The sequence below is a fragment of the Ovis canadensis genome, chromosome 18 (genome assembly GCF_042477335.2).
Source record: "Ovis canadensis isolate MfBH-ARS-UI-01 breed Bighorn chromosome 18, ARS-UI_OviCan_v2, whole genome shotgun sequence".
In the NCBI taxonomy this organism is placed as follows: domain Eukaryota; kingdom Metazoa; phylum Chordata; class Mammalia; order Artiodactyla; family Bovidae; genus Ovis; species Ovis canadensis.
This window is the reverse complement of record NC_091262.1, coordinates 81,070,268-81,096,431: the sequence shown is the minus strand read 5'-3', so window position 1 is coordinate 81,096,431 and position 26,164 is coordinate 81,070,268. Positions and strand designations below refer to the sequence as shown.

Sequence of the window (26,164 nt, the reverse complement as noted above, 5' to 3'; positions counted from 1 at the left end):
TCACAGAGTTGTACAACCACCACCACTGCCTGATTCTAAAACATTTTCATCACCCTGCAGAGAAACGCTATTTCCATTAGTAGTCCCTCCCCATCCCCCTGCCCCTGGCCCTTGGCAGCTAGTAGTCTACTTTCTGTCTTCATGGGTTTGCCTGTTCCGGGCATTTCGTATAAATGGAATCATAAAACACGTGGTTTTTGAAACTGGCTTCTTTCACTTAGCATAACGTTTGTAGGAGTCATCAATGTTGTACTGTATATCAGCATTTCTTTTTTATGGCTTACTAATATTCCATTCTGTGGATAGACCACATTTATCCAATTAAAGGAACAGAAAAGAAATTTTCCTCATAACATGATAAAGAGGCACAAGCTTTCAGTTACAAAATAAATGAGTCACAGGTATGAAATAACCAGTATGGGGAATATAGTCAGTAGTCATGTGTAATTATGTGTCTTAAGCCAGAAGGCAATGGCACCCCACTCCAGTATTCTTGCCTGGAAAATCCATGGATGGAGGAGCCTGGTAGGCTGAAGTCCATGGGGTCGCCAAGAGTCGTACACAACTGAGCGACTTCACTTTCACTTTTCACTTTCATCCGTTGGAGAAGGAAATGGCAACCCACTCCAGTGTTCTTGCCTAGAGAATCCCAGGAACAGGGAAGCCTGGTGGGCTGCTGTCTATGAGGTCGCACAGAGTCGGACACGACTGAAGCGACTTAGCAGCAGCATGTATCCTAAGAGTTCTCATCACAGGGAAAAATACATTTTAAAAAATTTGTTTAATGTCCTATCTATATGAGGTGATTGTTGTTACTCAGCTGTTACTCCTAGACTGCAGCATGCCAGGCTCCTCTCTCCTCTGCTGTTGCCTGTAGTTTGCTCAGATTCATGTCCTTGAATTGGTGATGCCATCCAACCATCTCATCCTCTGTCATTCCCTTCTCCTCCTGCCTTCAGTCTTTCCCAGTGTCAGGATCTTCTCCAGTGACTCAGTTCTTCGCATCAGGTGGCCAAAGTACTGGAGCTTCAGCTTCAGCATCAGTCTTTCCGGTGAATATTCAGGACTGATTTCCTTTAGGATTGACTGGTTTGATCTCCTTGCAGTGCACGGGACTCTCAGGAGTCTTCTCCAACACCGCAGTTCAAAAGCATCAATTCTTCCGAACTCAGCCTTCCTTTTGGTCCAACTCTCACATCCATACATAACTACTGGAAAAAACATAGCTTTAAGGACCTTTGTCAGCAAAGTGATGTCTCTGCGGTTTAATACACTGTCTAGGTTTATCATAACTTTCCTTCCAAGGAGCAAGTGTCTTTTAACTTCATGGCTGCAGTCACCATCTGCAGTGATTTTGGACATCACTGAGATGTCCATGAGATGATGAATATTTACTAAACCTGTTACAGTCATCATTTCACAGTGTATGTAAGCCAGATCATTACGCTCTGCACCTTAAACTTGAAAAGATTTTAAAAAAGGATTTACTGTCTTAACATCTTGCGTATATAATGTACAGCAATGTTAGTTATAATGTTGTCCATTGCACCAGAGTACTTACTTGTCTTATGACTGGAAGCATACATTTTTAGTTTTGATGAAGCCTAATTAAAATTTTAAAATTTTCTCGCTTGTGCTCTCAAAACTTCATTGCCTAATGCAAGGTCACCACGGTTTGTAGCATTTTTTCCCTAAGAGGCTGATGGTTCTAGCTCTCACTCTAAGGTTTTTGGCCCACTCTTAGCATCTTAGCTGGTTTTCATCTTTGGTCTGAGGTAGGGTACAGTTGTTTTCCTGCGAGTGGTTGTCCACTGTCCCTGCACCATTGGTTGAAGAGACTGTTCTTCAACCCTTTGAGTTTTCTTGAAGTTGTGTCTGTTTTGAGCTTCATACAATGGAATTATGAGTACTTTGCGTCTGACGTGTGTCTTCTTTAAAATCATAGTGCGTGCTTTATGTTTGGCTGGGCTGGGTCTTCCTTGCTGCTCTCAGGCCTTCTCTGGTTGGAGCGGCGGGGCTGCTGCTCAGCGGCGGCCCCTGGGCTCCTTGCAGTGGCTTCTCCCCGTGGAGCACGGGCTCTAGGGTGTGCAGGCTTCTGTAGCTGCGGCGCCCGGGCTTAGAGCCCAGGCTCAGGAGTGGTGGCGCTGGCAGGTGCTCCGGGGCATGTGGGGTCTTCCCACAGCAGGGATCAGACCCGCGTCTCCTGCGCTGACGGGCGGGCTCCCAGGGAGGCCCTGTGTCTGGTCTCGGGCACCTCCCGCTCTGCCCTGGGGACAGGTGCATCAGGGCTGTGTGCCACAGCGGGTCACTCTTTCTTCTTGATGAGAAGTATCCCACTGCAGGAATAGGATTATTAACACAGATAATATTATGTTATTATTGTTACATTATTATTATTATAGTAATATCCTGTTATCACAGATTATTCTCCATTCTCCTGTTAGCGGACATCTGGGTTGCTTTCAGTTTTTGAAGGTTATAAATAAAGCTGCTGTGGAAATTCTTGCAACTTTTTGGTAGATGTAACTAACTAGGTCATAGGGTATGTTAACTTAGATACAGACACAAATGGGGGAATGGAAGGGCAATAAATCAAATACTCTGTATAGAGGATAGTGAAAGAATTGCTTACTTGGATTACCAGTTTTCAAAGAATTTGAATGAGACTGTTCGCTTTCACCTAAGATGATACTGGCTACCATTGACTGTTAGTTCCTCAGAAGCTTTACTAATCATGAAATTAGAAGCAGCTATTGCTTTGCTGTGCAGAAAGAAAACCACGCCCTTCTGAAATGCCAGCAATAGTACACAGAATTTTGATAAAATACTACCTACTCAATGATTAAGTTAAACAACAGCAAAAATAGTGGAGTTAATTTTTTCCTTTGATTTTTAAAATTGAAAAATTTTAATGTTTATGAAACATGAAGAGTCACTTATGTGAGAAATAAATAACAAGGGGGTAAAAATGCTGTATATTTATATGAACTTGGGCTTTGTGTTTTCAGGGTTTTTTTTTTTTTCCTATCAAAAGCAGATGATATCTATCCTGAAGGTTTTAAAGACTATTTTATGAAATTCCTGAAACATATGTAGATGTTCAGAAAGTAGTGATGATTTTATAAACTATTTGGGGTGCAAGAGAGAGTAAAAGACAAATTTAAAGTATTAAGTCAAGATTTTATGTCCTTAGGTTTCTTAAATTGAACCATGCCGTAAGTTTAATGTAATCATAACGGAATGCCAGTGGATATTTCTGGTTGCTAAAAGTTCCCCCAAATGACTGATTACTGAAAATAAGTTGCCGCCTTTTCAATGTATCAATTGCTGGTGATTTGCAAACTTCTTATTTCACTCTTCCCATTCCTTCTTAGTTGCCCTTTCTTCTCCAAATACTATTTTTGTCAATGTCCTCTGTTAAAGAGCAGTGTCTTCCAGGAATGTGCCAGCAAGGCTGGGAGTTGGGGGCCAGGAAGAGCGAGTGAGGACTCACTCTGGTATAGGGTTCTGGGGGCGGGAGCTTTGAGCTTCTCCGTCCTGCTGTCTCAGTCCGGCGGGCTTTGTGAATCGATGCAGCCTGGGAGGAAGAGCTGCAGACACCCCCTTCCTTGTCCTGCTCACGCCTCCTTCCTGCCCACGGGTTCCCGCCCAGTTGTCAGTGCGTGGGAGGGCGGCGGGTCTGGCTTTGTGCTGGGAAAGGGTGAGGAATCAGGGATTTCTCTTCCTGCTCCGCACAGCAGCTCAGCTCATTTCCGGATCCCTTTTCCTGGTGACGGCCTCACCCTCCAGGGGTGTCTCATCCTGGGCGTGGGCAGCGCCCTGACCAGGTGACCTGCAGGGCGTCTCCTGTCACCACGGGGTGCACGGGGTGCTACCTTCTGTCCCCGTGGGTGTGTTGATAGCTCAGTCGTGGTTCCCACATGACTCTGCCACCCTGTGGACTGTAGCCCAGACTTCTCTGTCCATGGGACTTTTCCAGGGAAGAATACTGGAGTGGGTTGCCATTTTCTTCTCCAGGGAATCTTCCCTACCCAGAGATTGAACAGGAAAAACTGAAGAAAACCATTTTGTAAAATCACTCATTTCTCCCCAAGGCTCTCGGGAGGGTGCCCGGGCGGGAGCCTGATGCAGGCTAGCAGGCCTGTCTGGGCAGGGCACTGCCAGGCCCTGGTGCTAGCCAGAGACGCATCCTGGGCCATTGAGTTCGTTTTAAAGAAATCGTTGTGTTCTGTGGGTTGCTGTGCTGGGAGCTTGAGACATTCATCTTTGTAACCTAGAGTCATGGTTTGTTGTAAACAGCCAAGCCAGACGTCAGTAATACTCACCCCAGCCCCATGCTGGTGGGCTAGGTGGTCATTGTGATGCCAGCACGGGTTTGGAATAGACGGACTTGCCCCCTACTCCAAGATGAGTGGGGATGTGGCCTGAGGGATCTTAGGATCCCCACCAGGAACCGGACCCCCAGCCTTGGCAGTGAGAGCAGAGTCCTAACCGCCGGACTACAGGGAGGTCCCATCGTTCTTTAACAAAACATTTGGTGAAAATGAAGTCAGACATTTAAACTAGGCTCCCCTCCTCCCGTCCTTTTTCTTGAAAGCAGCAAGCTCGGTGGAGTTGTCTGCTCCGTGTCTTCAACTCCCGCTTCCCCATTCGCAGACTCAGGCTCATCAGACCGCTGCCCTAGTCAGGGCCGCCCGTGGCCCTTAGTTCTCAGCCTCGGGTTGGAGTCCTGGCTTCCTGCGCCCGCGCTGGCCACTCCCCCAGGCTCCCGCCGCCGCCGCCTCTTCTCCCGTCCTCCTCCTCCCAGAGCTCCCTGGGCGCCGTCCTTGCCCTCGTTTGCCCCACTGACTCCTCGGGGCCTTGTCCAGGCTCCTGACCCTGATGCAGCCGGGTCCCAAGACCCCAGTTCCCACCCCTAGCCTGGTCTCCTCTCCAGAATCCAGACTCTTGTAGCGGCCACCTCGGAGCGCCCGCTGGACACAGCAGCCGCCGGTCCCGCCTCATCCGAGGCAGCTCCCTCCTCCCGCTTGCTTAGGCCACGCCTTGGATAATTCTCCAGGCACACTTCCGGTCCAGCAGGAAATCCTGTCGGCTCCACCTTCAAAATACAACCGGGATCCGACTGTTGAGACCACTGTCACCCTGCGAGCTGTATGTGAATATCTCTGCCCCACTACACTCCCATTTTCCCTGCCGTTTTTTTTTTTTTAATCCGAAGGGTTTACAATTTTCTGTATCATCTACTTGTTCCTTACATGTGTTTTCTTTTCTCTCTTACTCCACTAAAATGTAAGCTTGATGACGTTAGGGGTTTTTGTTTGTTCACAGGTTTATTCATGCCGCTTAGTGTCATTCTCTGCAAATAGTGGGTGTGGTCCTGTGTAAAAATGCTGTTGTCTGTGCTGTGGTGATACAGGAACTACCACCTATCCAATAAGAACCCAAAGGGCTTTGTTTATACGTCGCAAAATCAGAATCAATTTAATAGATATTTATTAAGCGCCCACCTTCTTTTCCGTTTGGCTTGTCACAGGATGTTGAGCATAGTTGCCTGTGCTGTACAGGAGGACCTCGTTGTCTGTCCATCCTGTATGGAATAGTTTACATTTTCTGATCCCAAGCTCCCAGTCCAGCCCTCTCCCAGCCCCTTCCCCCTTGGCAACCACAGTTACTTTCTGTTTCCCTGATTCTGTTAAATTATGAAAACTTTTTGAGTTAAATTCTGGAATGGGGTACATTAGAGGGTAACAAAACCTAAAGCTTTTCTCCATTTATATCTGTCTCTCCAGTGTATCCCCCAAAGCCAGAAGGTAGCTTAGGTGGTCTCTTGGGGAAGATAACTAGAACTGATCCTCCTGACACGGCCCTAGCACTTTCTAAGCTTCTAGCTGACACCTCGTTTTTCTTCCTTTGGATCATCTAAGACACAGAAGGGCGAGACAGCACTCCCCACCAGCCCCAGAAGCCTGACCCCAGGGCCCTGAGAAGACCCAGACCTGAGGGGCTGCGCTGGCTTTGGGTTCGAGAAGCTCTGGCGTGAGGGTGCAGATCCGCAGTCCTCTCGCTCGTGGGACGGGTGAGGCTGCCAGGCTGTGGGGTGCTGGGCGCGGGGCTCCGCCCGTACCTGCCCATTGGCGCCCACTCAGGGCTGCCGTCCAGTGGCCACTCGGCTGCAGGCGCACTAGGAAAGGCTCTGAGTCGGTGGGTTCCTGTTTCACAGTCACGCTCCCTGTAGACGTCGCCCTCTTCTCTGCCCTCTACCTGTCTTACCAAAATGAGGTCAAACAGAACAGAAAGAGAGCTAAAGCTCTTACATCAGAAATTCTACTTCAGAAAAAAATACGAATCTCTTAAAAGGTTTTTGTCCCATTTTCCCCGGAAGCAGAAGGGCGACATACCGGCTGTGCTCGTTCAGGCCTGTCTTCAGCACCTGCGTTTTCCGGTCGCCGTACTGTAATTAATGGCGAGCCTTTGAGCAGGTCTGGGAAGCTGACAGCGGCTGAAAGCCCTGACCCAGGGGCCTATTGGTCTCTGCCTCAGGCAGAAATTTTACTTCCGTGGCCCTTTGTGTTTAGAAATAGGCTCTTAGACTGAAGGAAAGTAAGTCACATGGTGGAGATGTGAAGGTCATCACAGCAGTCAGAAGGTTCTGCCATGCCTCCATGAGTCACAGCTGCTCTGATGTGTCCAGGGAGAGCGATAGAAAAGCTGATTAAAGTGGGGGGTCAGCGACAGCTAGTTCCCTGGGGGCAGGGGAGGCAGAAGGGCGGCTATCCGGTGGTCTGGACCTTGCAGGTGAAGCTGCCCTCCCTCCACTAAAGTAGCAGCTCCAGGCGCCTCTGCTCCAGGGCAGCCCTGCTGGCTGAGGCGTGCCTGTGAGTCGCCCTCTCCTGGGTGAGAGACCATCCTCCAGGGCTGTGCAGGGCCCTCTTGGAGTACCTGGTTTACAGGGCTGCTCAGTGGCAGTTACTGGGTGCTACCCAGGAGTCTTCTACATGCAGCCTGCCTGGCAGAGCTTGTTGGTAGTGAGTGTACCTTCTTGGTTGGTAATACAGCTGGATTCTAGGATAATTTAGGCAGTGGTTTCATTTGTTGATTTGCTGGTTGTAGTTCTTCAGTCACTGAGCCATGTCCAACTCTTTATGACCCCATGGACTACAGCACGCAGGCTCCTCTGTCCTTCAGTGTCTCCCAGATCTGGCTCAAACTCATGTCCATCGAGTCGGTGATACCATCCAACCATCTCATCCTCTGTTGCCCTCTTCTCCTTTTGCCTTCAGTCTTTCCCAGCATCAGGGTCTTTTCCAATGAGTCGGCTCTTGGCATCGGGTGGCCAAAGTATTGGAGCTTCAGCATCAGTTCTCCCAGTTGAATATTGAGGATTGATTTCCTTTAGGTTTGATCCCCTTGAAGTCCAAGGGACCTGTTGGTAAATATGGCATATAAACAAAAACGAAAAGAGACGTGCCACCCCGCAGTGATGACGAGCTCCCGAGTAGTGAGGACGGACCGTGTGCTGGCCCAGTGCTGAAAGCTTTTGGGTTATCGGGTCTCACGCTCCTGTAACTCCTTGGATGCACACTCTCACTCTCAGTCCGCAGGGGAGGAGACGAGCTCGGGGATGCCTTGTGAGTGTGCCGGGCTCCTGCAGCAGCCTGTGCTGGTGGGGCTTCACCTCTGGACCCACAGGGGTTGTACTTGGCCTGGCCACATGGGTGTGCCTTCTACTGAGTGATGGGAGAGTAATCTTCAGCGAGCTTCCCCCTCCCCCACCAGTTGGTTACCGGCTATACATTCTGTACTCCTGAATTTTCTTTTTCTTAAATTTAGCAGGTAGGTGGCCAGGATGAGTGTGGCTCAGATGGAAGGGCCTGGATGTGCACGGTCTGCCTGGTCCACCCATCAAAGCATCGTGCAGTCGTCTCTTTTTCTTAGGTCACACTTTTGCAACATGTGCACATGTGTTCCTTGCTCATCAGAAATTAGGCTTTTGTGCAGAACCTCCATTAGTACCTGTTCTTGGTAACGAAGAGAAATTCTAGGACAATTTTCATGTTTTGGAAAAAAAGGCAGAAAGTGAAAATACTGACGAGTGTTTATGTTGCAGAGCACCATCTATAGAGGCAGCACCCCCAGCAGAGAGAGGGCCCCGCCAGGCTCCCTCCCCAGGAGCCCCCCTCCAGCTCTGCAGTGTCTGAGTGTCTCTACGTCATCTCTGTGGATCAGTTAGCAGACGTGTCCTGAGGCGATTGCTTAGGAAGGATTTCCATTCCCTTCTCCTAGGGGATCTTCCCCCAGGGATTGAACCCCGGTGTCCTGCATAGCAGGCCAATAGCTTACCATCTGAGCCGCCAGGGAAGCCCCAGGGAAGATGTCCTGTGAGCACTCTATTTTGGGTAGCGGGGAGCCCGTGTGTGACTGTTGGCTTTGTCATAACGTGGCGTTGTACACTGGGATTTTTTTTTTTTAACAAAACATATATTTGTATTCACATCCTCGAGGGATCTGGCTTTAGAAAAGAGATGTGTTGTGAAGGTCACTCACTTTACACAGGTCTTTGCTTTGACAAAGGAATCCCAAAGGACAGGGCCGCGGCTGCTCGTGGAGATGACTTCATAGTCTCAGAGTTGCTGCCTTCTTGACTGGGAGCTGCAGGCAGGAAGGCAAGCAGTTCTGAGTGATGCCCGTCAGTGAGGCAGCAGAATTTTATTGCAGTGATGTCAAAGCAAGAGGGACCACGTGAAGAGGAATTGAGGAAGGCAGTCCGTCAACTCTGGAGTGGAGGCAAAGATGCAGGGTCGTGTGACTGACCCCAGGGTTGGTCTGGGAAGGCTCGCCTCCTTCACATAACATAACATAACATAAGAGCAGGCTGTTGGAATGAGATTTTTCCTGGTTTTCTGTTGACTCACTGCGGCCTCCCCACCCCTGCTTCTCAGATTTTCACTGACTTAGTCGGAACCTTACTTGTCTTCTGAGTCAGAGCATTAAAGGACTTCCTTCTCAGTCCTCTAGAACCTTACACTGCTTTAGGTTAAAATTAGTGTTTCTTCACTTCACAGTATTGTAGTCCCTGATTGTCAGCTTATCTGAAGAGTTCATGGTTGGAGAATTTTTAGTTGGGAGTTAACAGGGCTTCTTGGAAGCTTCCACTTTCTCGGCTTCTTATGAAGTATAGCATTCTGTCATTTAACCAAAGATCATCGTTGCTACAACAAGTAAAGTCCATTTAATGTAACGTAAGCACATTTTCCACAAACTCTGGGGCAGGTGAGACTCCCATTGGGGTTTTGGATCTGCGCTGTGGGGACAGACTTCACCCCGTCTTGGAAGCGTGAGCTCCCCGGAGCCGGTGCTGGGGAGAGTGCTTGCTTCCTGCCTGGCTAGGTCAGGGCCTGGCCCGGGGAGCCCTGCCCTGGACACGCAGTGGGGCTGAGGTCACGCCTTGCCCTTCACGGTCCTCTGGTGGCCACACTCTTGGGTCCTCAGGGTGCTGTCCCACCGCCCTCCATGCGGGATGCCTATCACTGCACCTCTTGAGTGGTGGGGGTGGGGAGCCTCCCCAGGATTGGGGCTGACTGTTCGCAGAGGAAGCAGAGCCGCCCCTCGCATCCTCTGCGTGTTCCTGGCCCTTGGGCTCAGGGTTCCTCCCTGGTACGTGTACTGTTTAGACTGGGTGATCTGAAAGGCCAGTTCCCCGGGTGTGAGTGCCGCGGGGCCTAGGCTGGGCCCAGGGGCGGGGGCCCAGCACGCCCCACCCTGCGACACGAGGCCGCCCCTCCTGGCGACATGAGGCCGCCCCACCCCGCAACACCAGGCTGCCCCTCCCAGCCCCCCGTCCAGCTGGTCTGCTCTTACCTCTCTAGATAAACAAACCAGAGGGTGGGGCATCAGTTTCTCATTTCACATTTTCAGTCAGTTTCAGCGAAAGTGTCTCCCTCTGCCCCAGTCCTTCCTGGTAAAGCCATTCTCTGTTTAGAGGGAACATAGGGATCCCCGTTTGCTCTTGGAGTTGCCAATGGTTGTCCTTGCTTGGCTGATTGATTGATTGCCCTTTAGAATCATGAGAAGTTCTGTAGGAAGAGGATTAGGTTATAGAAGAATGAAGAGAATAGGAAAATGTTTTTCCTAATCAAGGTTTAGCTGTCTAAGGGCTAAGCTTTATTCTGTCTTTTTTTGGAGGAAAATATCCCAAGTTGTTGAATGTATTCTTAGAAAAAAAATAAAGGTGCTCCCAGTGGAGATGGTCACCTTTCCTGATGACTGGTTGCTGAGGCAGCTGTGTTTGCTGGTTCCCTTGTGTTCCGCTTGGGGGGCGGGGTACCCCTCACAGGGCCCTGCTTCGTAACACCACATTCAGGCCGCAGGCACTGAAAGATGAGTGTAGTGGGACTGAGGGGCGCACGGGGTGTTGTGGAGGAGGGGCGGCAGCAAGCTCTGTTGAAGGATGCTCAGGTCGGCAGCACGGCAGCAGGGAAGTGCTGGGACGGTGCTGGTTTGGGAGAAGATGGTGCTGAGGGCTGGAGGGTGCATGCAGGCCAGCACCGGAGGGCGGGGTGGTAGCTTTGTGACTGCCTGATGGGGTGGGTTCTTGGGGACGGTCTCAGGCCGCAGCTGCAGGTCACCCACCGCGCGTGTGGGGCGGGGCTCCGAGTGGTGCCCACCCCAGCAGTCGCTGAGCGTGGGTCCCCACCGGCCGGCCAGCCCGCGCCCGGAGCGCTGCCCCAGTGCAGGGCCCTCCCGTGTTTGCCAGTTGCTGGCATGAGAGGAGAGGTCACCTTGCTTTTTCTAAGGTTCGGAGTAGTTGTGTTGTCTTACCTCAGAATCTGTGGGTTCATTATTACCATGAAAAAGCAAATGTTATTTTAAGCATTATAATGAATCTGTTTTCTTCAAACTACCCATAATATCTGACTTCTGAGAGAATCTTAATATAAATTATGTTTGAAATGAATCCCTAATGGTGTTTTGGTTGTGATTTTGCTTTGCAACCTGACTGTTTAAAGAGTGTCATGACAAGCTGCTTGTTCCCCATTGGGCACAGCTCATAGAATCCTGGTCTTGTATTCTGAAGAGCACCGGAGCTCTAGGCTTAGTCAGTGGAGCAGCCTTCAAAATGCTGCTGCCCGGCTCCCTCCCAGTGAGCTCCAGTTTCCTCCCGGTAGGAAGCCACCCTGGGGTCAGCTGGCTGCTCTGAAGTGAGACACTTGTTTGAAAACATGAACCAGCAGTAGACTCTTGTGAGAACAGTCCGTCCGTTTGGTCTCGTCTCCGTCTCCGACTCTGCAGCAGGAGCCGTGAGTCCTGTCCATCACTGCTGCCCACCCACTCGCCCTGGAGTCTCCCCCTGCTCCGCCCACATCGCAGGCAGCGCTCTTCCAAAGGGTGACCTGGTGCAGCATCGTCATCCTCACCTATGCTTCCTCCCGCCGTGGTGGGAGGCGGCGCCCCCCCCATGCCTGCCCCACAGCCCCACCCGCGCTCCAGATACCAACTGATGATCTTTGAAACGAGGTTAAATGTTTTGAAACAGTCTCAAACTTACAGAAAAGCTGCAGATAGCAGTATAAAGAATTCCCTCAACAATTTGAGGGTGAGTTGCTTACATAACCCCCCCTTGAAGGCTGAGTGTGTGTTCCCTGGACCCCGTAGTCTGCACCCCCAGATCAGGACTTAGCATCGCACTCCCCCAGGCCCGCCGTCCCACCTTCTCCCTCAGCAGAGGGGCCGAGATCCCAGCCCCTCTGTGCTTCCGTCCTGTCTCCCTCCCTTTTCGGGGATGTGCCTGGCCTCGCCTAACTGTCATGGCTGAGCCCTCTGTAGGCCAGTCATTTCGTGGACTGTCTCCACAGCTTAGGCTTCGCTCTGTGTCCTCGTGGTTGAGTTCAGAGTCCAGAACGAGGTGATTCTCGTTGTGTCCTCTGGGTGGTGCAGTCTCACTCCGATCCCCGGGTCTGCAGCCTGTCGGCCAGGCTGCACTGTGAGGTCGCTGTGTCTCTGTTTGATCCAGTAGTATCCGTTTGGATGTACTTTGAAACTGCAAATATCCCATTTCTCATCAGATTTTAAAACTTCTTGATTAATTTATTATCCTTGTGTATTCCTGAGCTTGTTTTATTTAATGGGTGGGATGATCTGTGACCGTGACTGTTTGTTTCCATTCACTCATTCTTTGAGTGCTTGCTTGCTTTCGGGCACAACAGGGGGCTCCAGGCTCACCTGTGCTTGCCTGACCCAGCTCTGGAATCGATGGAGGAGCCCTGGTTCCTTAGCTGGAGAATGGTGTTTAGAAACCAAGATCTTTCCTAATGATGCTTCTTGCTGGGGTGGTGCTGCCTCCTGGCCCTCCATGGAGACAGAGTGCGGCTTCTGTGTGTGTGTGTGCACACCGATTACATCCACACATTGAAAGCCGTGAGTTCTCACTGCTGCCCCCACTTCTAATCCAGTACCGAGGGGCCTTTGTCCTCCCTTTTCTGACAGTCGTGGCCCTGGCTCCCATGGTCCTGGGTCTGGTTACTGAGGGCATCAGGCTTTCCGTGTGGAGCAAGCCCCCGTCCCTGCTCTTACTGTGTCTCCCACACGGATGTCTTCCTCACCCCAGCATCGCCCAGTTTGGGCTCTAACCCTGCTCCTTGTTGGTCTCTGCCCAGGGCGCCCCGGAGGGAGACGGAGGGGGCTGGAGGAGGGAGAAGGGCCTGGCAGCTTCCTGCCGCCTCCTCTTCCTTCGTGGCATTTGTGAACCCTGGGCAGAGGGCTCCGCGCAGCCCAGACTCCATCCCGAGTTTCAGAGTTGAATCTGGGCTCACCTCTGCAGGGGACACCTGGCCCCCAGCTTCTTCCTGGCAGGAAGTGTCTTCCGGTCGTGGGCTGTGGGCCCCGGTTTGGGTGTTTTCCCATGCTTGCAGACACCCCAGCAGCAGCTGGCCAGTGCCCCTCTCAGCTTGCGGGCCTCCAGCCCCTATGACCTACCTCTGTGCTCAGAGACCCCGGCTGCCGCCCACCCTCCGAGTCCCCGCTGTGCGGAGCCCTGTGCCCAGCCTCACCAGCCCTGCTTCTCCCTGTGGTTCTCCTGGTCCCCGGGTGTATCGGCTGCTTCCTGCCCCTGCTGTTTCATGATAATCCCGCGCACTTGCATCTCTTCGGTTACCTAGCCACCAGCCCTGTCTGTCACATTTTCCTCAGACACGCCTGTGGGCTCTGCCTCTAGACGCGGCCTGGTCCGGATGGCGGGCTCCCTGGCCTCTGAGATGACACTGCCGCCCTGTTGGAAAGGTGGCTCTCTCCCCTCCCCTTGTCTCCCTCAGTCCCTCCCGCCAGAGCGGTTTTTGGCCTCTCAGCGCTGCTGGGCTTGTAGGAGGCCTGCTGCTCTGAGGTGATTTTCTGTTTGGGTTCTAGATAATGCAGTCTCAGTGATTTTTACCTAGCACTGTAACATTTTTACTGTGTCTTCAGAACTGTTTGAAAATATTTAGGATTCTTCAGAAATAATGCTTTCCTTCGGGATTCTTTTTAGTGCTCTTTATTTTAAAAATTAGATTTTGTTCTCATAGTTAACTTCCTGTTGCTTGAGTCTTACTTCCTTTATCTTTTCAAGCTTTCATTTGGGGTGTTCCCATGGTTCTTCCCCTTTTATCAGACTGGACTGGATAAACCCGTGGTCATGCATTTCAGGGAAGTTGTTCAGAGCTGTGTAGAACGCATAAACAATAAAAATTGTTTCATCAAGAAAGTAAGAGGACAACTTGAGGAGCATCAAGGAGGACCGTTGATGCGGAAAAAAGAGGCGCCGAGAGAGCCGGCTGGGGCTCCTCCGCCGCAGGGGCCTTCTGCCTCCCTGCCTCAGCCCCTGCTGATGGGTCCCTGAGGAGGAGGGGCTTTTTGCCTGTTTTATGGAAAATTTAGTCAGAGGAGCAGATGCCTTTTCTAAGGTAGCAGAGCTACCAGGTGTCCCACTTAGAACTTGACTCCCCTGATGGAAGGAAACCAGGACTTTCCTGGTTCCGCGGCCACATGGCCGCCTCCTGCCAATACGGGAGGCGTGAGCAGAACTTGGGGATGTTTCCCTGGACTGTTCACCTGCTTACAGATAGTCACCAGTGGAAATCAAGACAGACGCTTCTCACCAGGTTCCAGAGTACTCTGAACAACAGGTGAATGATGAGTTGACTGTTTTAACAAGCTGTTTAGCCAAAAATAGGGTTGGCTATCAGATCTGTATTAAAGAGTTACAACTTTCTAAGCCCTAAGAATAGAATTACAGGAAAAGTGAAGTTGGTTTTATTAAAAGTAATAATTGCCATAAAATAAAAATAGTGCAATTCAGATGAAAAGAGGCAGCAGAGTGGAGGCCTGGTGTTTACAGTTGTTATGTCTGACAAAACCAAAGTAAAGTTCTAACGTACAGTTGGTTAAAAAGGGTGAAGCAGATGTCATGAGGTCATGAGGTCAATGAGCTGATGTCATGAATGGATAGTTAACATCCCAGGGCATACAGCCGGATATGGGAGAACATTACCTCACCAGGCATCAAAGAATGTTTTAATTTCAAAGGAAGACAAGGCATCAGTGTGGGGTGGAAGACAGGTTAGGAACCAGAAAAATGTTAGCACCCAGAGGAGAGTTCTGGAATTTCATCCTATAAATTAACTTGAAATAGTGTAAAAAAAAGAAAGAAAAATCTGTGTGTATGAAAAGTTTCTTGCAAATTTATTCATCATAAGGAAATAATTTTAAAGAAGTAAACCTTTAAGCTCTGCATTAGGTAGACACACAAGTTTAAGTTGTGGGTGTGTCAGCTTACTGAAATATTATGCAACTGTTAAAATGATAGTTGAGTGGTTTAGAAAGATGCAAAACGAGAAATTGAAAGCAAAATATGAAAAATAGCTGTATGGACATTTACTGTGTCTACAATCAAGGGCTGGAATGGGAACGTGGGAAGTTACAAGGATTTGCAGCACAGTTGGGGTGGGTTGTCTTTGACCTCCATGAACACTGCTGTTGGGCCTGCGCATTTATGACAGCGGGCTGCAGGCTGCGTGAGTCTCCGGGTTTTTGCAGCAGAGTGCCCCGCGCTGTGTGGAGCCCCCGCCAGGAGGAGCGTCTGCCGGCCACACGCCACATGCGCAAGGCTCAGCTCCTTCCCAGGAGCGCCGCAGCATCGCCTTCCCCGGCTTGCTGTCCTGCTGGGGGAGGATGTGCTGGGCACGTCAGCTTTGCCAGGAGTGTCTTCTTCACGGAAAAATGAAGGTACCATTTGGTTCCCCCAGAAGATGCTGAGAGAGGTGATGGTCTTCAATGGCTGTTGAAAGTCCGCATTTCCATGAGGATTCCTGAGAATGGATATTTTGGGCGATGTTTGAAATAAATCATGAGGCGCCATAGGTGACCTTTTAAGTTCTAGCTCAAGAGTTTTCTTTAGCCTTGCTTCTCGCCCCTAAATAATTCAGATCCGGTGTGTTCTGTTCCCTAATCTCAGCGCTGATGGATAATCTCAGCGCTGATGGATATTTACAGTGGCGGCGGTGGTAATTTACTACCAGCAGGAGCCAAGAACCTTCTGCTACTCTTTGTTCCTTGGATCAGCAAACCTTGTTTGTCAAACCTTGGTGGACTGAGCAGCTATTTAAGGAGGAAATAATTGAGTTAAATTAAGAATGTGGAGCTCAATTGGAAGTCCAGAAAAGATGAGATTTGCAGGATTTGAGGAGAGAGAATGTAGCTGCAAGGAGATCCAACCAGTCCATTCTGAGGGAGATCAGCCTTGGGTGTTCTTTGGAAGGAATGATGCTAAAGCTGAAACTCCAGTACTTTGGCCACCTCATGCGAAGAGTTGACTCACTGGAAAAGACTTGACTCACTGGAAAAGACTCTGATGCTGGGAGGGATTGGGGGCAGGAAGAGAAGGGGACGACAGAGGATGAGATGGCTGGATGGTATCACTGACTCGATGGACGTGAGTCTGGGTGAACTCCAGGAATTGGTGGTGGACAGGGAGGCCTGGCGTGCTGCGAGTCATGGGGTTGCCAAGAGTTGGACACGACTGAGCGACTGATCCGAACTGAACTGAACTGATGTAGGTGCACATGCAGTTATAACAGAGAACCCAGAGAGAACCTTCGTACGTTTGCCCACATCCCCCCAGGGCAGTGCTGGCGAAGCTGTCCTCGTGGAGGACCTGAAAGAGAGCTGTGGAGAGCAAGTCCAGGTCGGCCAGACACAGGACTGCAGGCCTGAGGGTGTGAGCACTGTGACGGGCCAGGCGAGGGCCGGGCGGACGGCGGTCACGCTGCGTCCTGTGCCGGTGGGGCTCCCGACCCTGGGGCTGCTCTGAGAGCTCACCACCAGCTGGGGGCCCCAGAGCAGCAGAGAGCTCCTGTTCTCCCACAGCTCTGGGGCCAGAAGTCCCCAAGTCGGGGGGTCAGCGGGGCTGTGCTCCTTCTGCAGGCCCTTGGGGAAAGCCTGTCCCTCCCTCTCCCAGCGACTGGCAGCAGCAGCAGTTGGGGGCACCCCTTCCTTGTCACTGAACCCCTGGGCTCTGTGCCTCCATCTTCACGAGACTCCCCTCGTCGTCTCTCTGGTTTAGGTTTTTTGTATGTGGGTGCCAGTCGTGCTGGGTTTAGGACCCACCTCGTTCCTGTTTGGGACCTCCTCTTAGCTTGATGACGTCTGTAGAGACCCCACTTCCAAGTCAGATCACATCCACAGGTTGTTGGGGAGACACTGTCCAACCCGGTCCACATTGCGCAGGAACCTGGCTCCGTTTTCTTCTCCCTGGAGCGTGGGTGGCCACACAGTGGACTTTGAGAATGGCGTGCGGCCTCGTGGGGGCGCAGTGCCCCCAGCCTGCCCCCCGGCACCGCCAGGGGCTCCAGCAACTCAAGCTGGTTACCGGGAGTTGGGAGAGCGCCTGGAGTCCCTCAGGCTGGCGCGTGGCACCCAGAGCTCACAGATCTGGCCCGCTAGCCTGTGCTGCCCTGCAGGAGAGTCGAGCGTCCACAGCTCGCTCAGTGGGGAGAGCCCCACTGCCCTGAGTTTCCCAGGGGGCCTTTGTTGTGACGGTGTTTGTCACGACACGTGTTGAAGTACAGGTCCAGTATGAATGCCCACCTTAATCTGGTGTAACTTCTGATTCTCCAGCTGTCCATACCTTCCCAAAGGTTGGTGTTTAGTCGCTACACTGTGTCTGACTCTTTTTGCAACCCCACAGGCTGTCCATGGCATTTCCCAGGCAAGAGTACTGGAGTGGGCTGCCATTTCCTTCTGCAGGGATTGAGCCCCCTTTTGCTACCTAGGCAGGTGGATTCTTCGTAGGCAGGTGGATTCTTTACCACTGGGTTGCCAAGGAAACCCTTACGGATATGTTGCATGTTTTAAAAAGTATTCATTTAAAAAGTAAACTGCTTCTAAGTAAAATATAACTTCTTAGAATGCCCAATTATAAAATTTTTATCTGTTATCAACTTATTAGAGCAAATTGTTGATTTGACTTCTTTTCGTTTGTAGCAAAACCGTTCACGCAGCTGGTGAAGGAGATGCAGCTCCATCGAGAAGACTTCGAGATCATTAAAGTGATCGGAAGAGGCGCTTTCGGTGAGGTGAGGTAGACGTCTTCCCTCCCTCCTCCCTCCCTCCCACCCTTCAGTTTTGCCTACAACTGTTATCTAGCGTTTCTAAGGTCCTGTATGTTGATTTTGAGATGAGGTAATTATTGGTATCATTTGGAGAGTTTCTGGTGGATAAAATCTGAAGGATAGAATTAAGGAGGAAAAAAAAAAAAGGTGGTGACTGGTGAATTACCCTATTGTCTGGACCAGAATAGTTCTTTCTTACAGAGTAAGTTTTTAAAATTATCTATTTGTCAGCTGAAAAAAGTCTTAGGAAAAAAGAACCATCGTCTCGGCGGTACTCACTGTTGGTAGCCTGCCCGCCGCCTGTCGGTCCTCGTGGGGTTGAGTCCAGGCGTGTGTGTGTGTTGGGGGTGCAGATGGGAGCAGCCTGTGCACCCGGGCCGGAGCCGCTGACCTCCTGTCTCCGCACCCAGCACCCTCCGCGGGCCGCCCAGCAGCGGGCCAGGATCCGGTGCGTTCGCAGGGGGCTCTTCACTGAACTGCAGTAACGCCGTTCCTTCGGATTTGCCTCAGTGCTCCTGGGCCAGGAGCTGCGTGTGTTGGTGAGCCAAGTGCCCTGTCACGTCCCAGCCGCGCGTGTGCTCTGCTCGCCAGCGACCCTGCTGGACGTGACTCGAGTGCTGCAGACTGTGAGATAGCATTCGCTGTGCACAGCGTACACTTTACATGGGGCGAAATACACACGGAAGGAAGCAGAGCAGGATTTAATGAGATGGCTTCTTTGCCCTGGAGTTTCTCATGACTGCTGCGGACTGGCATCTGTTCTAGAAAACATTTCAGCGTTTTTTATGATTCTTGCGCTGCCAGCACCTGGTGACAGCCGCGCTGTATCTGCAGGCTTCAGTAGAACACCCAGGAGGAGAGAGCTGCTGTGGAAACGCCTTCAGAACACCTGCGTGGGAAAGCCTGGCCTGCCGGCGTAAATGTGGGCAGCTGTGTGTCGCACTCCTGTTTCTTCCTTGGAAACCCTCGGCCTCGGGTCAGACCCTGGCCCACGCTCTGTGGGGGCCTGTCCTCCTCATACCTTCCTCTCCCCCGCCAGCCCTGAGAGTGGATCTCTCCAGGCCGCAGGGGATGGGGCGGCCCGCCACTGGGGCAGCTCAGACCCGGGGCGACCCCAGACCGGCTGTGGGCTGGGGCGGGACGGGGATGTTGGCTGTTGCTTTCAGGTACTGAGGTGCACCTCCCCATGAGATGCACAGATCTGGGTGAACGGTTCTAGTTATGACAGCTGTCTGCTCCTCTGCAACCAGCTCCCCAGTCAGTACGGAGCATCCTATTCCTGGAGAAGTCCTTCCCTTTTCTCCTCAGAGCCCCCACCTCCTGGGAGCCCTGCCCTCCCCGAGCAGGGGAAAAAGTGAGCTCTGTGGAGAAACAGCAGATCTCTCTTCAAACTGAAACCCAGCTCAGTTCAGTACACCCTTCCACCGACTGTCTCCCCTCCCAGGAGCGGGGCGGTCTGCTGGGCACAGCGCTGGCCATGCAGAGCTCCACACTGACAGCAAGCCCTGTAGGGTGTTGGGGTGGGGAGCAGGAGGAGAGCCCAGGGCAGGACAGGGATGGCCTTTGGGAGGAGAAAACAAAAGCACAAGGAAGGAAGTTGTTGTGCCCGAATAGTTGACAAGTTATTTTTAGTGCTCTTTTTTTGCCAAAGAACTTAATGCAAAAGTCAGTTTCTGATTTTCAAAGAAGATAACATCGATCACTTTTCACTTCCTCCCGGATGAAGAGAGATGACGCATCCTTGGAGTCCAGCCCTGGCTCCCTCTCCAGGTTTAGCAGCTTCTCTATGAGGCACACAGTCAGCCCTTCCTGGGCCCCCACACCAGCCCTCCTCACCCAGCTCCTGTGGCTGTCGGCTCGCTGCACGCGGGTGCCGCCCTTGCCAGCACAGCTGGAGTTCGGGCTCTGTGGCTCACCTTCCTACCACTGCCGTTCCTCCCGGAGTGGTCTTGTCAACACGTGCCTGAAATGTGGCCCCGTTTCAGCTTCTCTGTCTCCAGAGCACCAAGCGGATTGTGGAAATGGGAATGCCCTAATCATTGTTGTGTCCTGAGTGTTCTTCACACGTGGTTTTAATTGAATGATTGCTTCCTCGTGACAAGCCAGGGATGGGGGAGAGTCTGTGCAGATCTGCCTTGTGTGTGCAACTGTACACAGGTGTGTGTACCTGTGTGTAGACAGGGGTGTGTGCACCCATACGCAGACAGGGGTGTGTACCCCCATACGCAGACAGGGGTGTGTGCACCCATACGCAGACAGGGGTGTGTGTACCCGTGCATAGACAGGGATGTGCGCCTGTGCCTCTGACACCATGGCGGTGCTGTTCAAGAGCCCTGCCTGTACACAGAACTCGCAGAGTCCGCTTGGAGTGGAGTATGTCCCTCTTATCTCAGAATTGTAGCAGAGCTCAGCGAATAGGTTATTATTCAGCCAGGGCTTGGAGTCTCAGGGTGTTGGCTTGTTCCTGAGCTTTGAACACGTCTCCGTCCTCCCCTCAGCGTGGAGAAGCGGCCCGAGAGGTTCCTCTGACCCTGGATCTGCAGTGGGGCCCACTCTCCGGCTTCGAGGTGTGGTGCCCAGGGCCGTGGCTTTGGACGTGACGGCAGGTCCCCGAGGGTGACCGTGTGCTTGGCACCACAAGCCTCACATGCTTTCACAGACATGGAGAAGATGCGAGGCTGAGGCGCAGAGCGGGGGCCTGACCCTGGGTGGGCGGTGGGGGCAGCACTGACTCCTGAGCCTGACGCAAAGCCCATGTGTCCAGCCACCCTGCCTTGCTGCCCCTTGTTTCTAGGATGACTTAAAGAAGCAAAGCTGTGAAAGCTTTGTTTAGAAACAGGTTCAAATTAAGAGAACAGCTGTGTGGATAGAACGGTTCAGAGATCGGTTCAGCCCTTTACTCAGATGCCCCTTTGTTGACGTTTTATCTCACTTTCTTGATCACTTTATAGCTTGCTGCTCTCGATTGAGCTCCCTCCCCGTCCTTCCCTGCCTCTGTGCGTGTGTGTTTTATCAGAACCATCCTGTGTGTTATCTGAAAGTTTTCTGTGCCCTGGCAGAGCTCCTCTCTAGAGCCACGCTCTCTGGTGGTCTGCATCTCGTTCCCGGCAAGGTCTGGATCGTCAGTGATGCTTGTCATTTTCAGAATCTCATTCTTTTTCTCAAAGGTTAGCAGCTCTGCCTTGCTTACCAGGTTAGACCGTTTCTGTACTAAGCACTAGTAGTTTTTTCCCACTTAATATCTTACCCTCTCAGATTATAGCTAATTCCCAGGAAGAGATAGACACTCCTCACATGATGGCAGTGTGTGTCCAGAGTTCCTGTCCTTAGACATGTTGGAGAGCCCACTAAATGTGCGCTTGCTGTTATTTGTTGTTATTCTTAATTTATTCAGAGTTGTAGCAGGTTTGGTCAGTGGTTTCTGAACCGGCAGTGGACCGACGGCCACTTAGGTGTGGTGTGAGGGGAGCGGCCCTTGGAGTGGCGGTGACGGGGTGAGGGGGGTAAGGGCCAGAGGGTGGTCGTGGGCACTTGTGTGGAGGGGACCCTGGCCAGTAGCCCAGCAGTGCAGGGCACGTACCTCTGACCCTCTGCAGGCTCTGGGAGGATTATATCTAATTGTGACCATAGTTGTAAGACAGTCCTTCCCAGCACATGCCTGAGGGAGTGAGGCTCTGCATCTCAGATGGCACACCTGTGACGTTATTAGAAGTAGCCCCCATCTAGGACTGTGGAGAGGGTGAGCTGAGAGACAGTGGGTCCGCTGCTCGGCGCAGCCCCGGACACAAGCGGTGTTTTGTGCGTGTCAGCTCCTGTGGTTGCTGCGATGATGTTGCTATGTGGTGTTGTTTAGAAAGCAGGGGAATAAGTGGTTCGCTTTTGGAACTCTCTGTCCCATCCCTGTGTGTGGCAGCCCCTGGCAGCAGAGCCCAGGTGCAGGGGTCAGTATCACTGCTTATGGTTTTGTGATGGGGACTCAGGGCAACGAGTGAGTGATTTATTTATATAGGGTAGGGTGTGCCATATGACGGTGCAGACATCACTTCTCACGTGCAGCGATGGAAGAATTCATCTTAGATGTGATGGGGACCAGAAGTCCAAGAGGACTTCCTGGACAAGGTGGCATTTGAGTTGTACCTTGAAGAATATGGCTGACAGCCAGCATGCCAAGGGCTAATAACTATGTGCCTAAACCATCCTGAGCCACGTTGAACGTGTCGAGTCTTTTAATCCACACAACAGTCTTAGGACAGTCCTGCTGTTGTCCATTTTCTAGTTGTAGAAACTCAGGCACAAAGAAGTGAATCTGCCCAGGTTACACTTTGGAGCCCCTGTAGGGAAAGAGCAAATTAGCTGAGACAGCAGTGGTCAGGCTCTCTTGTCCCACGGCCTCTCACCCCGCGTTTTGTAAATACATGGTTATGTAACAGCTGAGACCACATATAGCACCGCACGTGCGTGTCACGACATTCCCCATGGGCCACTTTTCTCGTACATAAGCTCCACCTGAAAAGCCCTTGGAGCTACGTGATGGTCTGCGGTAGGGCTGCTGCGCCAACCCAGAGATAGCGTCAGCCACTTGCGCCTTGCCCACTGGGTTCAGTAAACAGTGAGATAAGAGGAAGGCATCCCCTACCGCAGTTACTCACCACCCTCGTGAAGAAAAAATCCCGGAGGCGAGTCCTGGCGTGTGCAGGGCTGGGAGGTGGGGGTGGCTGGGTGTGCGGGGAGATGAAGCCCCAGAATGCAGGAGGGGAGCTTGGGAGCCCCTGACAGAATGCAAAGCCATCGCTGTGCAAATGCGCAGACCCCAGAGAGAGGCCGGCAGGCCGCGTGCTCCAGTGCTTCAGCTCCGAAGTGATGGAGGCTGAGCCAGCGACTGCAGTCATTCAGGCCTCATGTGACTAGAACTGACTTTTTTTTTTTTAATCAATTTATTTTTATTTTTGTTTACACTGGACCTTTGTTGCTGCTCGGGCTTTCTCTAGCTGCGAGAGAGCAGGGGCCACTCTTGGGTGAGGTGCTCAGACCTCTCCCTGCGGTGGCCTCCCCTGTGGCCGAGCGTGGGGTGCGGGCTCGGGGCGCGCCGCACGCAGGCTTTAGTTGCCCCGAGGCGCATGCAGCCTTCCCAGACCGGGGATTGAATCTGTGTCCCGGGCGTTGGCAGGTGGAGTCTTACCCATTGTGTCACCAGGGAAGTCCTAAAATCAAGTTTTGATGCTTAAAATGGCAAATCTTTGCTTATATAGAAAACTTTACTTTCCTTAACAGCTCATTTTCCAGGGTTTCCAGGCAGTTAAGTTTTCTCTGTAATTAATGAAATGTGCTGCTGACCTTTTGTGCTTCGTTAACTGAATTTTTGTTGAACTCTCATTTGTATGACAGGTTGCTGTTGTCAAAATGAAGAACACTGAACGAATATACGCCATGAAAATCCTTAACAAGTGGGAAATGCTGAAAAGAGCAGAGGTAGGTGTGGCGCCTTAAATAAATCCGTAAACTGGCAGTGTCTATGTCAGGAAAGGTCTGATGGAGCCCAGCGGGTAAGAACCGCAGTCCTGCACGTCTGGACCTTCTTCTGTCTGTCCGTCCTTCCCTCGTTGATGAGAGCCGCTGCTTTCTGTCAGCAGGCCCTCAGCCCCTCCCACCTGCCCCTCCTGGTGTTGGCTCCTGGCCAGGTGCCTCTCTCCAGAGCCCCCTCGGGTCTTTGGGGGCGGTGGTCCAGTGGTTAGGACTTTCGAGCGTCCACTCCACGGGGCATGGGTTCAGCCCCTGTCGAGGAGCTAAGCTATCATGGGCCTGGAAAAAAACAGGAAAAAACCCTCGGGCATCTTATCTCAATTCTGCTCCTGGTGCAGAAGGGATTCTTGAATCCGGGAATGTTTTGCCCTCCCTCCTCTAGGGGAGGGAAGGTTATAAATAAAAGTAGGTGAACACTACAGGACAGCCTGTTTCTTTCTTCCTTGTCCATCTGGGTGGCCGCTGTTTCGTGGCCCTGGCCTCACTCTCCCTGTCCCCTCCATCCCCCTCCAGGCCGCTGCTGCCCTCTGTCTGTCCCAGGGACCCCCGTCCAGAACCACCACCTCCTCCTCTGGAAATTCCTTCTCATCCTGTCACTCTGACCCCTCCTGGTAACTCCAGGTGGCCCCTTTGCTGTTTTCATGGATGTTTACCTGCCGATGCGAGTGGTCACGCTGTGTGGACAGTACACAGCACTGCTGATGGCCACGCAGCTCTCCTGAGCGCAGGCCGTCCCTCCTCCCTCTCTGGGGCTCCCGCCTCAGCACCCTGCTGGCCACCCAGCTCCGTCTTCTTAAAGTACATGTGGCTTCCCCCCTCCCCTGTCGACACTCATGTCCTCTTTCCAGCTGCAGCACCAATCACAAGGTCTTACACGTGTCATTGCTCAAGCGTGTGTTGGTTGACTGAGTTGTCACCAGTGTTGTGGTCACCTGGATTCGAAATGCAGGCTTCCCATGACTTGGCCTTTTCTGCCCCCGCCCCCCCCGCCCCGCCCCGTCCACTCCGCGTCCCCCCTCTCCATCTTCACCCATCACCGACAGCCCCAGCAGCCCTTCCTGTCATCGCTGGCAGGTCGGTGAACACAGGAAAATCACTGGAGCAGTTCTTGGGGGAAGAGCTACTATTGAATGAAAGTTTAGGGACCAAATAAAAGTACATGGGGAAAGAAATACTAGTAGCAAATTCTATTGAAGTTTAAATTTTTACGGAAGTGATTGATTTATGAAAGAAGCTAGTTGGGCCGTATGTAATGTAACTTGTTATGTTAATCTCGAGTGATGAGTGTGTAGGGTAAACGTTAAAAATTATAAAAGCTTTAGGGGTAGATGACTCACCTTGTCACACTAGTCATGGTGCATGAGCACATTTGAAGAGTTGAATATTGCTTCTAAATTTAAACCTGGTTACACAGAACCTATGACTGACATACTGTGCACCAAGTCCAAGCGTGAGCTGGGCTGAATCTCGTGTGTTGGCCCTGGAAGGGGCGTGTGGAGGGGTGGGTGCGAGCCCCTGGGGGGAGGTGACTTCTCAGCAGCCCCAACACACTCGGGGTGGGGCCACGGGGGCAGGAGAGAGCAGAGATCCCTCTGCTGCTGTGGGAGCCCTCAGGGGGAGACACCACGCACCTGGTCCCTGCGTCCTGGGGTGGGGGGACTGTGGCCTCGGAGCCAGTGTCCGCTCAGAGCCTCCGTCCACTGCAGGCCTGGAGGGTGGGGGCCGTGGCCTCAGAGCCTGCGTCTGCTCAGTGCCTCTGTCCACTCAGAGCCTGTGTCCGCTCAGAGCCTCTGTCCACTGCAGGGCAGGGGCTGTGGCCTTGGAGCCTGCGTCCATTCGGGGCTGCGCCCTGCAGGCACCATCCCAGTGGACACAGCCTGGCTCACTCCCCACTTTACAGACGGCCTGTTTCCGGGAGGAGCGCGACGTGCTGGTGAACGGGGACTGTCAGTGGATCACCACGCTGCACTACGCCTTCCAGGACGAGAACTACCTGGTAAGTGTGGGCCCCGCGGGCCTGCCCCGGGACGTCTTCCCAGGGGTTCTGACTCCTGTGTGCCACCACTGGAAACGAGTAAGGCTCTCTGGGTCTGCCGTTGCCTAAATGTGCATTTGACGATAACCCGAGGGTTGGTTTCAGTGTGATCATCAGGTGAGCTTTTCCCTCTGATCATTAGATAGCGCGCTTCTTTTCTTCACTTGGTTTATTATGAAATGGGGGTTTTCTATCTTGGATTATATGTGAGAATAAGAAACTGGGGGAATTCAGAACATTGGAGCCGTGACCTGAGTGGCTTTTCTGTCACGTTTCCCAGGCGGTCATGTCAGGCAGCAGGTGCTGGTTTGCAGCCCTCCCCACTGGGGCTGCTGACGAGGTTTGGGGGTGACTCTTGGTCCCCGTGTTCTTGTCGGCTGTTTGTTCTGACTGGAGCTGGGGCTCACTTGCAGTGTCAGCTCATCACTTTGTGACTCGCGCGTGTGGGTGGGGTGAGCTTGGACGTGTAAGAGAACAGGTGCAAAAGACACACAGATGGCTCGCAGACACGTGGAAGACGCTCAGCGCCACTGTTACCAGAGAAATGCGAATCAAGGCCACGGTGAGGCACCGTCTCACACCAGTCAGAACAGCTGCTATCAAAAAGTCTACAAACGGTTAACGCTGGAGAGGGTGCAGAGAAAAGGGAACCTCTTACACTCTTGATGGGAATGCAGACTAGAACAGCCACTATGGAGAACAGTGTGGAGATTCCTTAAAAAACTGGAAATAGAACTGCCATATGACCCAGCAATCCCACTGCTGGGCATACACACCGAGGAAACCAGAATTGAAAGAGACACGTGTACCCCAATGTTCATCGCGGCACTGTTGACAGTAGCCAGGTCGTGGAAGCAACCTAGGTGTCCATCAGCAGACAAATGGATAAGAAAGCTGTGGTACATACACACAGAGGAGTATTACTCAGCCATTAAAAAGAACACATTTGAATCAGTACTAACGAGATGAATAA

The 26,164-nt window shown here is 52.0% G+C and overlaps 1 protein-coding gene across 4 annotated transcripts in view; it reads left to right on the top strand.

Moving 5' to 3' along the window:
• CDC42BPB (CDC42 binding protein kinase beta) overlaps window positions 1-26,164 on the top strand; it is a 102,980-nt gene that overhangs the window by 23,246 nt on the left and 53,570 nt on the right. For all 4 annotated transcript variants that reach the window (XR_011250393.1, XR_011250392.1, XM_069559858.1 and 1 more), the window contains exons 2-4: window positions 17,509-17,600; window positions 23,022-23,105; window positions 25,057-25,152. Coding sequence is in view for 2 of the 4 variants with exons in the window: in XM_069559858.1 (XP_069415959.1) it covers window positions 17,509-17,600; window positions 23,022-23,105; window positions 25,057-25,152 (272 nt within the window). In the remaining 2 variants the exon portion in view is untranslated. The remainder of the gene's footprint in view (window positions 1-17,508; window positions 17,601-23,021; window positions 23,106-25,056; window positions 25,153-26,164) is intronic.